This window comes from Tiliqua scincoides, chromosome 4, assembly GCF_035046505.1.
Source record: "Tiliqua scincoides isolate rTilSci1 chromosome 4, rTilSci1.hap2, whole genome shotgun sequence".
Taxonomy (NCBI): Eukaryota; Metazoa; Chordata; class Lepidosauria; order Squamata; family Scincidae; genus Tiliqua; species Tiliqua scincoides.
The window spans coordinates 987593-1001391 of record NC_089824.1 but is presented as its reverse complement, the minus strand read 5'-3'; the positions used below and the strand labels follow the sequence as shown (position 1 = coordinate 1001391).

Below are 13799 nucleotides of genomic sequence, written 5' to 3'. Positions count from 1 at the left end.
GTTGACAGGCCAGAGTGCCTGGGCTGCGCAGAGCTCTCTGTGTACCCAGCGCACGCGTGAGGCTGGGCTGGCACAGGACTCCCACCCCCGCTGACTCTTCCTTGCTCCTCAAGCCCAGCCCGAGCCTCCAAAAAGAGGCTGCTGGAGATGAAAGGAGCCCCTTTTGAAATTAGTCACTCCTGGAGGAAGGGGGAGGGAACCGTCTCTCCTTTCTCTCTCCCCTGTCCCGCCAAGCATGACCAAATTGATCCTGCTGCCGCTCTTAATGGGGCACAGCAGGAAGGATTAACCCTCAGCAAACCACGCTTCAGCCAGGGCTGCTCTGGAGTGTCAGTCTCCTCTTCCCAGAGCGCATCCTTGGGCTGTTTATTAGCCTGCAGAGTGACGGGGTAGAGGGTAGTTTTTCTCCCCCTCGCTACCAGGAGGCATCCAGTGAAACTGAAGGGCAGAAGATTTAGGCTGGGTGAAAGGGAGGACTTCTTCCCACTGCACGTGATTAATCTGTGGAATTCACTGCCCCAGGATGGGGTGATAGTGACTAGCATGGGGGTTTGAAAGGGAGGGGATTCTGTGATCTGTGCAGAAGGAGAAGTCAGCCAATGGCTACTAGTCATGGAGGCTCTGCAGTGCCCAGGCTCAAGGCAGTCTGCCTGCGGGAGAGGAGGGTGTTCTCTTCTTCTGGGCGCCTCAGAGGAAGCCAGTGGGCCACTAAGAAACAGAAAGAGGGACTAGCATGGCTTTGGGCCAGTCCAGCAGGGTTGCTCTTGCGTTCTTATAACCACAGCATCAAGATACTTGTGTTCCATTAGGGTGCATTGGTTGCCTCCTCCCCTGAAGATTCGTGGAGTGAAGAGGGAGGGTCTCCGTAAATTCATCCATTGCTTCTTTTTATTCCTTGAGCTTAGAGGCCAGGAGAATAGTGAGGGAGGGTTGCCCTGCCCACTCCTTGCCCTCAGGAGAAGTGGGTTTGGCCCCCTCTCAGCTTTCCCTAGGCTGGGCTTCGGAAGCCCTGTATTCTGTGGCATGTCTGGGAAGTTGGGTCAGGGTGGCACTGATCAAAGGCTGCAGCTGAACCCTTTTGGCTCAGAGTACGATGTCTCCGTGGGATCTGGAGCTTTCCCTAAGCAAGAGAGCCCCTCTGTTGGCACCCCAAGCAGCACCTGTGGCTGTCTAGTAACCAGGGTTATTTTTGACCATTGAGATTGGGAAGGGTGTGGCTCTCTCTCTGCAAGTGGCTGCTGTCCTTGTGTAGGTATGTCACCCCCTTCTAGCTAGCACCGACTTAAGGGCAATGCAGCTCTGAGGTCAGGGAACAAGCAATCCCTGACTTTGAGGAGTCCTCCATGAGTGACACCCACCTGCAGGATGCAGGATGCAGCACACGTTCCATTGGCACCACTATGCCAGTGCTGGAAAGCACTGACATAAGGGGTTAGGATTGTACCCCAAGTTTCATTTACAACTTGAGTTGGGTTCTTATTGCGAAGAAACTGGGTGCTCACCTGAGTCCAACCTGACTGCTCAGCCTGTGGCCTGATGGAAACTCATGTTCTGAGATTTGGATCCCTGAAGTGAAAATGGAGTTCCAGGGTCAGACTTAGGAAAGTACCTGGCAGACCTCAGTTTGTCTTGAGGGCTGAAACCTCGAAAGTTAACCAGAGTTATTCTGCCTGTGGATATTCCAGTGTGGGAAAGTACACCCGTGGCTTGGTTAGTGTGCCCTGGGTTTAGGGCCACAACCACGACAACCTCCCTACAGGTTTCCCCCATTTGTGGAAGCTTTGGGGTGGGGGTGGGTGGAATCAGGCACCCAGTGGCTTCACACCTCCCATCTTTGCAGCAGGTACAAAGTGTTAATTTGGGAGGGGGTTACAAAATGTAAATACAGAGACCGAGTCCCTGATGAAGTCCAAGTTGGTGTGTCTCTTTCTCTTCCCCAGCTGCAGAGATCCTGATAATAATAATAATAATAATATAGGTACGTGTTTATATACTGCCTTTCTTGGTCTTTATTCAAGACTTTATTGAAGGTGGTATACATAGGCAGGCTATTTAAATCCCCGTAGGGATTTTTACAATTGAAAGAAGGTTCTATCTTTCAAGAACCACAACATTCAGATGTTTCTTTCTGATCTGGCTTCACATTCTGGCCTCCATCCTCCCACGCTCAGAGCAGATGGAATAACTCGGCTCAGCTTGTCAGCTGCTTCAAGGTCGCATGGTGCCGGTGGCCTTGAACTGGCGACCTTGTGGATGTTATCTTCAGGCAAATTGAGGCTCTACCCTCTAGACCAGACCTCCTGCCTCCTGGGGTCTGATGCCCCCAGACTTTCCCCCCCACCCATTATATTAGCAGCTGTGGTCTCCAGAGACTTACTTTTGCCCTTTGGAAAACTTGAGTTTTGTGGAGAAGATACTTACTCAGGCAGGTATTCTGCAGATGTTGGGTATCTAGTGGCAGCAGTGGAGGAAGGAGAGAAAGAGGAGGTGGGTGGATGTGATCCGCCACCAGGAGGGCTTAGTCCCCTTGACACTTGGGCAGGGGAAAGGCGGTGGAACTCCTTCCTCATCCCTGAGCCATTTGCAGTCATAGCATTCAATGTGTTTTGCATCTGTTTTCACAGTCAACAGGTCTAGAAACTTAGTTCTTTCAGCTCTTGCTCCTGGCTCTTTTAAGGCTCTCCAGCCAGGCTTGGTGCTCCGCTCATCCTGCTTGGTCAATCTCTTTTGTGAGTGTTTGGACGGAGAGCGCAGGTCCAGGTGGAGTCCTGGTTTGGAGGTTCCCTCCCTTGCAGTTCCTCCTCACCTCCCCAACCCCAGGAAGCGAGGAAAAAGTTCTGCCGCTTGCCTCTTTCCTTGAAGTTCTGGAACAGGCTGAATTCCATCTGCCATGGGAGTGAGAGCTCCTTCCACCCTCCTGTTCGCCCCTGCACTTATTCCTGGCTCCCCCAGCCCCTTTTCTGTCCCCCCCCCTTTCCACGTGGACCAGCTTTTTTCAAGAAAGTGCTACTGGGAAAAGAATCCTTTCCCTTGCCAGGAATGTGCACTGAAGAATGCCTCTGCCGTTCCAAGAGCAACTTCCAGACGTGTGGCTGAGTGACGGCAGTTCCTTGTGGGGGTGGGACTGGCGTGGGGGGAGAGACTGGGGTCGGGGAGTCGTAGGCTCCTCTCTGAGTAGCTGAGCTCCGTCCAGCTGATGTGTGAACTACATGGGAGGCTGTGGGAGGGAGGGGGGCGGCCTGCTACTGGCAGCCTTCGTTAAGGAGAAGCTCCCTCCTGCCGGAATGTGCAGTTCTTTGGCTGCGCGGTGCTGACTGCTGCTTAAAATGTAGGGCACGCTGGGAGGAGGAGACCGGACAGCTTGCCCTTCCTGCAGCAGCAGCATTGACCAGGCCTTGCCTGGGGCCAGGCCCTCCTTGGAAAGGAGGAAAGTGTGAGCTTTTGAGCCAAGAGGAAGTGTGCATTCTGCCGCTTGGGCAAATTCAAGAAAAGTGTGTGTGCGGAGGGCCAAGGTGCTTTGGAAACCTTGTTCGGCACTCTTTGGGGCCTGTTCCGGACACTCACCTTATGGAGCCATGAGGGGCAGGTCATGCTTTTGCCCAAAACGAACCAAGCGGCTGAGACTGGAGGGGCTCTCTCTGGGACCAGGGTGTTTGTCTCTGCGTTGTACTGTCCCCGAGAGGCTGTGCTCCCGCAGAGGTGAACTTGGGACAGGACACTGTTGTGGCCAGTTCTTTCCATCTATAGGAGCAAGAGAAAGAGTCACAGCCTCACGCAGGAGGGCCTACCCGGATGTTCATGCCAGGTGAAAGCTAGCACAGCTGGTGTAGCTACTTGGCGAGTCAAAAAAAAGTGAACATTGGGAAGGGGGGAGGCAGTTTGCCACGCCTGGGTGCTGGCCCCAGGAGCTCGTGTCAGGTGTCAGAATGGCCGCAGCAGTGTCGTGTCCGTCCCCCCAGCTTGAGGGCTTGGGTGGTGCACCTCTTTCTTTCCCTGTCTCCCTGGCCAAGTGCTCTGCGGAGGGACTTGGTGCCTCTTCCCACGCCAGGGTGCTGCTGAGTCAGTTGCACATGACTGGTGTTTTCCCCAGGTCCAGCCGCTCATTTCTCCTCCTGGCTGGGAAATGCCTGGCCAGCCCCAGAGAGGGAGACCAGAGCCCATCCCTCGCTGCCCAGGACCGGTGCAGTGATGGATGGGAGGGGAAGGGGCAGCTCTGTTTTGCTGGGGACTTGAACGGCCACCTCTGCCCCCATGAGCCACTTGTGTTCTCCAAGTGTTTATGGGGACCAGATGGTGCAGCTGGGCCAGGCAGGTTCCTGGGTTGCTGTGCATGCGAGGGCAGGGGTCACATTCACACCTCCTCACCAGACTGCCTGTGACGGGGGGGGGGGTCCCCTCTGTACCTGACCTGCTGCAATCCTGTGAGTGGGCTGGGAGGGAGGGAGGAAAGTGGGGGGATGGGTGGGCAGGCTGGGTGCTTTTCCGAGTATGGGTTGTCAGTGGAAGGCTGTTGGTGAGGGACACGCAAGATCTCCCAGCCTTTCCTTTCAACTCCTCTGTCAAGTCTTTTCAAACAGTTATGAATTCGCTGAACTACATACAAGCGTCTGGTTTTTCCTGTGAGTCTTTGGATTCCCATCTGTGAGACATGCAGTCCCAGCTGGAGAAGCTCTGGGTGAACGCTGTGGCACTTCCCCCCCCCCCTTGGATGAAGCTGCTTTGAGTTCTGCTGCGCATCTGCACCTGGGGAGCATTGCATTCTGGGATACCGGGTCTGCCCGGGAATTACCCGCAGGTGGCCACTCAGGTGTTCCAGTGCAGGGGCCACGCCTGCCCCTAGAGGCGCCACCAGAGCTGGGGGCTTGGGTGCCCTTGCCCCTGATGCTCCCGTGGCTGATGAAGGGGGCGGCAGAGGGTCTAGGAAAGGGAGTTGCTTTGCTGCTTTCCCCACCACCAGCAAAATGTCACTCCAGGGAAGGCTGCGCCATGGCTGACGCAGAGCTGGCTGAGCAGGAGCCAGAGGTTGGCAGCCATCTGGACGCTGGAAACTGTGAGGCGCCCTCCTCTGGGTGGGCGGGCACTGGAATGCGCGCGGCAGCCGCTGCTGCTGCCCACCCCACCCCACCCCCATTTACTTTAACGAGTTTCTGAAGGGCGCCCATAAATTCCCAGCTCTGCCTTTTAATGAGCCGCTTGTTTCTTTCGGCAGTGGCGCCCTGGCCATGCTTCCAATCAGGGAGCCATTAGAGCAGTGGCATTGAAGCCGCCCAGCCCTCTTTCATGGTTTGCCAGATGCTGTTGGCCTTGATGGGCCTCCCCCTCCAAAGGAGCTACGAGGGGGGGCATTGAGGTCAGCGTGAAATTTGGCTCCTCCTGGGCCGAGAGGGCTGCCGGGGTTGCTAATTGAAGGGTCCGGGGGGGGGGGGGCCTGGCCAGCTAGTGCTCCCGAGGTCACCTGTGGCTTCCCTTCTAGGGTGGTTGCTGGGTTTCTTGCTCACCTCGCACCCTCCAGGGCCACCTTTGCTGCCACCTCCTGCTTGCTGCATGTGTCAGAGACTGCTGCTTGAGGAGGGAGTGGGAGAGTCGTTTGCAGGGAGAAGAGGCGGTAGGCCGGCCAGTGGTGTTGCCCGTGGGAAGGCCTGTAGAAGTCCTGCCTAAGCAGCAGCGCAGGTCCAGGCCCATTATCACTGTCCCGTGCTTGACTGGCTTCTGATCGTGTACACATTGGAATCAGAGAAGCAGGGCTGGCTGCCGGCTGCCTGTTGACCGGCTGGTGAAAGCTGGGAGTTGGTCAGGGTGTGCTTCTGGTGTGGCTTTCGAGAGGTTGTGAGCACCGGGCGCCTGTTCGTCCTAGCATCCAGACTGTGGGCTTTTTTCATGGAGCCTGGCAGGCTTTTGAACAGACCGGGCTTGGGGGACTGAACCAGGGGCGGGACTGAGCAGGTTCCTTGTACCGAGAGAAGGGAAGACGTGCAAGAGCCCAGGGCCCCTGGGATTCTGCAGTTATGCTCCCGGAGAGGGGGAGCAGGTCGGGATGTGCTGATGTGTGAGCAAGTGTGGCCGGAACAGGCCATCTCAGAAATCCCTGTTTGGAGCATCTTGTGACCAACTGGATGTGCTGTGCAGGAGTTGAACTTTTTGTCACCACCCCTCTGTGTCTGTCTTCCCTCTCAGGATATCCGCAACACGGTGGGCAATATCCCCATGGAGTGGTACCAGGAGTTCCCGCACGTGGGTTATGATCTGGATGGTAAGAAGATCTTCCGACCCATCCGCACAAAGGACGAGCTGGACAAGTTCTTGGAGAAGATGGAGAACCCTGACTATTGGTGAGGGGAGGGGGTGGCGTGTGTGTGTGTGTGGCATGAACGCTGTCATTTCTTTCAGTTGCTCGCGAGCTGGCCTAGCATAGTAATGAAGAGGCAGAGCTGAGAGTGGGGATTCCCCCCGTCCAGACCTTGCCTCCGCTGTGAGGTCTCTCTAGGCAGCTTCAGGCAAGTCCTGCTCCCTCACAGCCTCAGGGCTCCCCTCTCTGCCATGAGGGGATGATCATATGCCTTTATTTCATACCATTGCAGGAAGGGTGCTGATGTTGTATCATGACACAACTTGTGAAGCACTTTGCACACTCAAACGTTGCACAAAAAGAATGTCGAGTAACAGCCCCTGTTATGCTTTGTATTGATTTAGCACATTTTGTTTGTTGACAAGCCTTCACACAAGATCTCAACAGGCTGGAAGGGTGAAAAGGAGCCTGCCCTGCCCTGCCCTGCCCCTGGAGGGTCCTGACTTGGCTGTGCCACGTTCTCTCCCCGTAACAGGCGAACCATCCATGACAAAATGACAGGCATGGACATGAAGCTAACAGATGAACAGGTGGAGCTGGTGAACCGTCTCCAGAGAGGCCAGTTTGGAGATGTGAACTTCAATCCTTACGAGGTAAGGAGAGGTCCTGTAGCCGCACCACGCTCTTGCCAGAACTTTCTTGTGGGCAGCTGTCCCCTGACTGCGTGGTGGGGGGGAGGGGGGCGCCCTTGCAGCTGCCACAGCCCTGCGGTCTCCTTTGCAGCCTGCGGTCGACTTCTTCAGCAGCCAGGTGATGATTCATCCTGTGACAAACCGTCCAGCAGACAAGCGAAGCTTCATCCCATCCCTCATTGAGAAGGAGAAGGTGAGCAGGTGGAGGGGAGTTGGCTCCGTGGTTCATCCTCCTCCAGCCTAATACCGTCCCCACCATGCTATAGTGTGCGCTGTATGCTATGGTGGGGGGCAAATGTGAGGTAAGTAAAAGCATCTTTACTTATCTCTGCATAAGCCCTCAGGACACCCAAGGGTCTCCTTGAATATGGGCCACTCATTTTAGCCACAGTGGAGAAAAAAGGGGCTAGGAGGTTCTCAAGAGGAGATAAGATCCAAGAAAGACTCCAGTCACATCCCAGGGCCAGGTGGGCCCAAACCTGTGGATTTGCTTATCCACAGGTTCCGGCATCTGTGGGGTCTGGGAACAGAACCCTGTGGCTGCCGGGGGGCAACTGTGTACCCTATCCTATTTTATTCCCAGTCCCTTTTTTAATGATCTCAAGCGTGGAATGGGCCTTCTCCAGTGCCACCACACACTGGGTTGACACTTCCATCAAGGTGTCCACCAGCAGCACCCCGAGATCTCTCTCCTGATCTGTCAGAGATGGCTCAGAACCCGTTAGCCTGTGTGTGGAGTTTTGATTTTTTGCCTCAGTATGCATTGCTTTACACCTTCTTACATTGAAGTGCACCTGCCATTTGCTGCCCATTCTCCAATTCTCCTTCTCACTCAGAAGGAGAGCGGGCTGGTGGCACAAAGCCCTGCCTCTTAGAAATAGAGGAAGGGAGTGCCCGGACAGGCCTTGGTGCCAGGGTCCAAGCCTTCATTCCAGCACACCTAGGAAGGCTTCTTCATGGGCCCCTTCCCTCCCCAGGCTTCCTTCCTTGTCCACTGACTTGGCACTGACGTAATATGTGACTTAAACTCTTGGACCACAAAATGCCTTCCTGGCATGCTCATTCAGCTGCCCATGTCGCTTACCCTCTCTCTGTGCCTGTGCCTACCCCAGGTCTCCAAGTTGGTCCATGCCATCAAGATGGGCTGGATCAAACCTCGCAAGCCCAGGGATGACACACCCGCCTTCTATGACCTCTGGGCCCAAGAAGACCCCAATTCGATCCTGGGGCGGCACAAGATGCACGTCCCTGCCCCCAAACTCCCCCTGCCGGGTCATGAGGAGTCCTACAACCCACCACCGGAGTATCTTCCCACAGTGGAGGAGGTGAGCATGCCTGGGATAGGAGTGGGGCAGGTGAGTCCAACCATGTGGTCAAGGAGGGACAGAAAGGGATGCCGAGGCCTGGATCAGAGAGGCTCAGCAGCTGAGAGACAAAGGGTGACGTAGAAGAGCAGCACTCGGCTTAGCAAGCTGACCTGATCCCCGACACTTCTTGTTGAACAAGGCCCTGCAGAGCTGGAGGAGGTGGTGGTGCTGGTTGCAGGTAAACTGGGTCTGAGTACTGCTGAAGCCCGTCACAGCTCCAGGGCTGAGCTCCCACTTTTCCCCACAGAAGCTGGCCTGGGAGCAGCAGGAGCCTTCCGAGCGGAAGCTGCCCGTCCTGCCCCAGCACTATGGCTGCCTTCGCCACGTGCCTGCCTACCCACGCTTCATCCACGAGCGCTTTGAGCGCTGCCTGGACCTCTACCTGTGTCCGCGCCAAAGAAAGATGCGGGTATGCAGTGCTCTGTGTCCATCCCTGCCTTGGGGGGAGTGGAAGGACACGGGAGGCTGGGTGTGCCCGGGTATGGATCACGACTGGGGCCCAAAGCATTCAAGGTGGCATTTGGGGGGGGGGGGTCAGCCCAGCTTTAATGGTTGGCAGGTGTTTGCAGGGAAGATGGCAGTGGCAGCCAAGTTTGGGACAGAGGGTCTTGTGGCTGCTCTCTGCGCTGGCAGAGAATGTCCTTCCCCTGCACCCTGGCCAGAAGGCCATCTTCTCTCGGACGCCAGCTGGGCTGGGGTTTCTGCTGGGGTCTGGTCCCTCTTGCTGCTCTGAAGCCCAGGAGGCGGTGGTGTCAGGAGTGAGCCCAGCTCCTTCCTTGGCAGGCGGGCCTCACTGCGTGGAGCAGCCTTCCAGAATGACAGGCTTGCCTCTCTTTCTCCTCTAGGTCAATGTGGATCCTGAGGATTTGATCCCAAAACTGCCAAAGCCCCAGGATCTGCAGCCTTTCCCCACCCTGCAGGCCTTGGTAAGTCTTAGGGCGGACGCCTTGCAGCCAAGCTGACCCCTGCCCTCTGCTCCGTTTTGCTCTGGGTTTTCTGCTGGGGACATGGGCTGAGAGAGTGCTGGCTCAGCCCACCCGCAGCTTCTGCTTGCAGATTCAGGAAACTGCCAAGTGTCAGCACCTCGGCTCCTGCCGCCTTGGCCCAGGAAGGTGTGGAGGGCCCTGTGTATGAGGCCCACTTCCCCACCCGGTTAGGCCTGGTCAGCGTCACAGGCCTCCATGTCCTTCTCCTGTGCTTCTCTCCTCAGGTGTACCGCGGCCACACCAGCCTTGTGCGCTGCCTCAGCGTCTCGCCCTGTGGACAGTGGCTAGTGTCAGGTAAGCTCAAGCAGACTGTTCCCTCTCTCTCAGTGGGATTTGTGGCATGAACTCAGAAGGGACCTGAGTGTGCCTCCTTGTTGGTTCCACTCCTAGCTATGGGTGCCACTTTGGGGTACATCTGGGCCCCTGAGAGAGAGTGGCAAGTGAGAAGTGTGGGTCTGAGATGAGTAACTTGGGAGGTGGTGTGGAGCAGTCGGTGCCCGTCTGAGGCAAGGAATTCCTTTGGGGCCTACTTTAAATGGCAGTCTGAAGAGTGACTGAGCCTAGTTCTTAAGAAGGCCTGTGCTGCTCAAGGACTCCCCTTCCTGCCTCTCTGTCCACCAGGTCACTCGGGGAAGGCTCTCCAGACCCAGGGGGTGGGACTCCGGGGATATAGATCCTGCAAGGCAGCAGCTCCCGAGGGGCCCCACTGACCCTCTTACTTGGGGCTCCTTAACAAGCTGTTGGGATTGACAGACCTCAGGCCCCTTTGTGCAAAGGGCACGTTCTGCTCCAGGCCCAGGATGTCCCAGCGCCTTAGTATTGGCCTAGGGCAGGCTAGAGGATTCATGATCCTGCCTTTTGCCAGGACAGGGAGGAGCTGGACCAGTGGGGCAGTTTTCATAACTCAAGAAAGTGACGGTCAAGAGAGTTTGCGCAGCAGAGGAGTGCAAGATCTCTCTGGGTGTAGCAATGCAGCCTTGCGTTTCTGCAGCTGCCTTTGGGCATTCAGAGCATGTCATGTGCATAATCTCAGTGGTCCTTGCAACTGTCCTGTATAGGGGTCTGAAACGAAGGGGCTTCACCTTTGGCCTCCTCGTGCCTCTGTGGCCAAGGAAGGATTGAGACCAGGAGAATCTTGACTCACTCTTGGTCACCCTATAGCAACACTTGCCTCTGAAGTTTGTAGCAGGATCCCTAGACTTTCTGGGGGAGGGGGAGTCAAGTCACATCCCATGCTTGTTGTGCAGGTTCTGACGATGGCACAGTGAGGTTCTGGGAGGTCTGCACAGCGCGATGCATGAAGACCCTTCCAGTGGCAGGTGTGGTAAAGAGTGTGGCTTGGAACCCCAACCCGTCCATCTGCCTGGTGGGCATTGCTGTGTGAGTGCCGCTTGACTTTGTCCTTTCACAATCTGGGCTGAGGTGTGCGCAGCAGGGCAGCCAAGTTGGGAGATGGCGCTCATTGAAGAGGCCACTTGGTGGGATCACATGAAGCTTTGGGGCAAAAGCAGACCTGAGCACGCTGATGGGATCTGTGGTGTTGTAATGCTCCAAGGTGAAGGAGCTTTGAGATGATCTTGGGCATGAAGAGATCTTGGGATGGTGGTGGAGAGCTCAGGGGAAACTGCTGAGCTTGAAGAGGATAAATGCCCCTTCATTGGGGGTTGTTTGGAAAGGACCTGAGAAGAAGAAGCAGGTCAGTCTTGTGGTGACTCTTGGAATGCCTGGAACAGTTCCGGTTAAATTGTAAGCATTTGGAGCTGCCTTCTCCTAGTCAGACCGTTGGTCTGGCTCTTCTGCACATCCCACCTGCAGTCAAGGTAGTCCTTTCCAGTTCCTCCTTGAGAACGTTCCTTTCTGGAAGTCTGCTGCCAGCAGTCACCACGTGGTCCTCTGAATCCTGCACACCCTCTTTCTGTTCTGCAAAATCCTTGTGCTGCACTTGAGAGGATTCAACAAGACTGAAAGCGCTCTCTTCATGCGTGGCGATGAGCTTCAGTGGTCCTTCAGTATCCCTGGGGTCTCCTTGGTGTCTGTGCAGACACATGGAGCAGAGTTAGTTTTGTGTGCTCAGGACCCACCGCAGCAAGTTCCAGAGCTGTGCTGATCACCCCTGGAGTGTAGGCAGACCATTGGACCCTTCTTGGCCGCAGCTGAAGCTGTGTTGGAAGGAACACTTTCGTTGTCATTTGGTTGGATGAACAATTTTGCTCTTACAATTTTGCATCAAATTTTTTAAATTCAACTTAAAATACTCTTTGGATCTCCTCCAAGGTAGAAAGCCTGTCATCGCTGGCTGAATCTCTTCATTTTCTAGTTAGTCTGTTAGTCATTTTTTCCTAATTAATTCAATAAAGAGCCAAACTAGAATGAAAGGAAAAAGAAAAATATTCCCCGAGTTAATTCATAAGGTGAAGAAGCAGCGGTTGAGAAATGCATTCAGTTCAGAAATTCACAGAAGGCATCCAGGTGTGAGTCCTTTGAAGTCCAGAAGTTAACTTCTCAACCAGCCAGAAGCCTTCCCACCTTGTGTGGCACTTACTGTTCTGCGCTGCTGCCTGTTATCTCTTCAGCCGATCCCATCAGATAGTGACTCTGGACAGCTGCTTCTGCTGCCTGTCACGCCAGCAGGCTCTGCGCCCTGATTGTGGACTGGAAGCGGCTGCCCAGAGTGACTTTCTGGTGGGATCAGCTGGAAAGATAACAGGCAGCAGGGCAGACTGGTAAGCGCCATGCGTGACAGGGAAGGTTTTTCCTTAATGTGACGGTCTCGCGATTTGCAGACCGCTGTTCTGAACGATGCACATGCAGTGGGTTACGCACAGATAGTCCAGTGCTCTGGACCCGCAGCCAAGAAAAAAGAGCCCTAGAAGCTTGTGTGTGAGGGAAGTACCGGTCCCACAGCAAGCTCTGGCCCCATTTCTGGGCTCACTGAAGTGGGGCTTAGCAGTGCCACAGCCCGGCCAAGAGCCAGAACTCCAGTTCCAGCCTCTGTCTCTCGCCTGGCAGGTGGGAGGAGGAGCAGCACATGACTCCTGCCTCTCAGCCCCTCTCCTGTGAGGTGGAAACAGCCATGCCCCTGGAAAAGGCGTGGCCTCAGGCCCCTGGAGTGCTGGCAGGGCTCTCGCACAGTGCTGGGCTGGGTCAGAGCAGCTGCAGGAGCCAAGTGGGGGAGGAAGGACTTGTGGCTTCCAGGTCCCCAAAGCGTGCCTCTCACCTGCGCTGCAGGGATACTCCCAGCACCCGCCCTCAAGCCCAGCTAAAGGCCTTGGAACCGCCTTCTGCAGCCAGATTCCCACTTCCCTTCTGACCAGGCCAAAATGGAAGCAGCTCTGCAGGCATTATGTGACCAAGCACTCTGCGCTTGCAGTTGCAAGACTGTCCACCCGCCTGCTCTCTGCTGACCTGCGTGTGCTGTTTTCTCACTGGCTTGCAGGGAGCAGTCCGTCCTGCTGGTGAACCCTGGCCTTGGAGACAAGCTGCTGTGTGGGGCTACTGACCAGCTGCTCAGTGCCTTCGTGCCCCCGGAGGAGGAGCGGCCTCAGCCAGTCGCGTGGGATGAAGCCACAAGAGAGGAGCACAGCCAGGGTGTGCGGCTCATTGTCAGGCACGGAAAGGTACTGGGCCTTTTCGGCAGACTGGGAGGCTACTTTTGTTGCCCCGTTTCCAGCAGCAAACCCCTGAGTGAGGCTGGACCCAGGACCGACGTGTGCCTGTGCCCATTCTGTGGCACTTGGGGGCTGCTCTTCCCTGGGGCGGAGCCAGGGGGCTGCACGAGGATGCTGGGAAGCTGCCTCTGAAAAACAAAGCCCCACTGATCGGGGGCGGGGGGCTTGTGTGAGCATGCACACCCAGACAGCCCCTTGCCCTCTGTCTCCCACAGCCCTTGAAGCAGGTGACGTGGCACGGGAGAGGGGACTACTTCGCCTCAGTGGTGTCTGACACCAGCCACCTTCAGGTGCTGATCCACCAGGCCAGCAAGCGCTGGAGCCAGGCGCCCTTCCGCCGGAGCAAGGGCCAGGTGCAGCGGGTCCTCTTCCACCCGCTGCGACCGTTCTTCTTCGTAGCCACCCAGCGCTTCATCCGCATCTATAACCTCCTCAAGCAGGAGCTCAGCAAGACACTGCTGACCAACTGCCAGTGGGTCTCCAGTATTGCGCTCCATCCAGGAGGTAGGTCGAAGCTAGCGGTGTGGCTGGGGTGGGGAGTGGCAGAGTTCTGGGTGGCCTTGATCCCGTGTTCACCACCAGCTTCCTTCAGCCCACCCTGGATGCGGCCACAGCAGCCTGTTCCCCCATTACTCAAGGAAAGGAGGAGCCGACTGAAGGGGAGTAGGGTGTGGGTCACTGCTGGCCTCACCCCAGAAAATGCATTGACAGCAGCAAACGGCTTCCCTTCCTCCTCGCCTCGTTCCTTCAAGCAAAACAGGAAGTGTAGCATGTGCTGGGAACACCCAGCATGCCCAACA

The 13799-nt window shown here is 56.1% G+C and overlaps 1 protein-coding gene across 2 annotated transcripts in view; it reads left to right on the top strand.

Annotated features, from left to right (window-relative positions):
* The window catches only part of BOP1 (BOP1 ribosomal biogenesis factor), an 88940-nt gene that overhangs the window by 73100 nt on the left and 2041 nt on the right, over positions 1-13799 (top strand). For both annotated transcript variants that reach the window (XM_066625855.1, XM_066625857.1), the window contains 10 exons: positions 6175-6329; positions 6822-6939; positions 7070-7171; positions 8091-8303; positions 8593-8754; positions 9191-9271; positions 9556-9625; positions 10579-10711; positions 12768-12948; positions 13215-13503. In XM_066625855.1, coding sequence (XP_066481952.1) covers positions 6175-6329; positions 6822-6939; positions 7070-7171; positions 8091-8303; positions 8593-8754; positions 9191-9271; positions 9556-9625; positions 10579-10711; positions 12768-12948; positions 13215-13503 — 1504 coding nt within the window. The remainder of the gene's footprint in view (positions 1-6174; positions 6330-6821; positions 6940-7069; positions 7172-8090; positions 8304-8592; positions 8755-9190; positions 9272-9555; positions 9626-10578; positions 10712-12767; positions 12949-13214; positions 13504-13799) is intronic.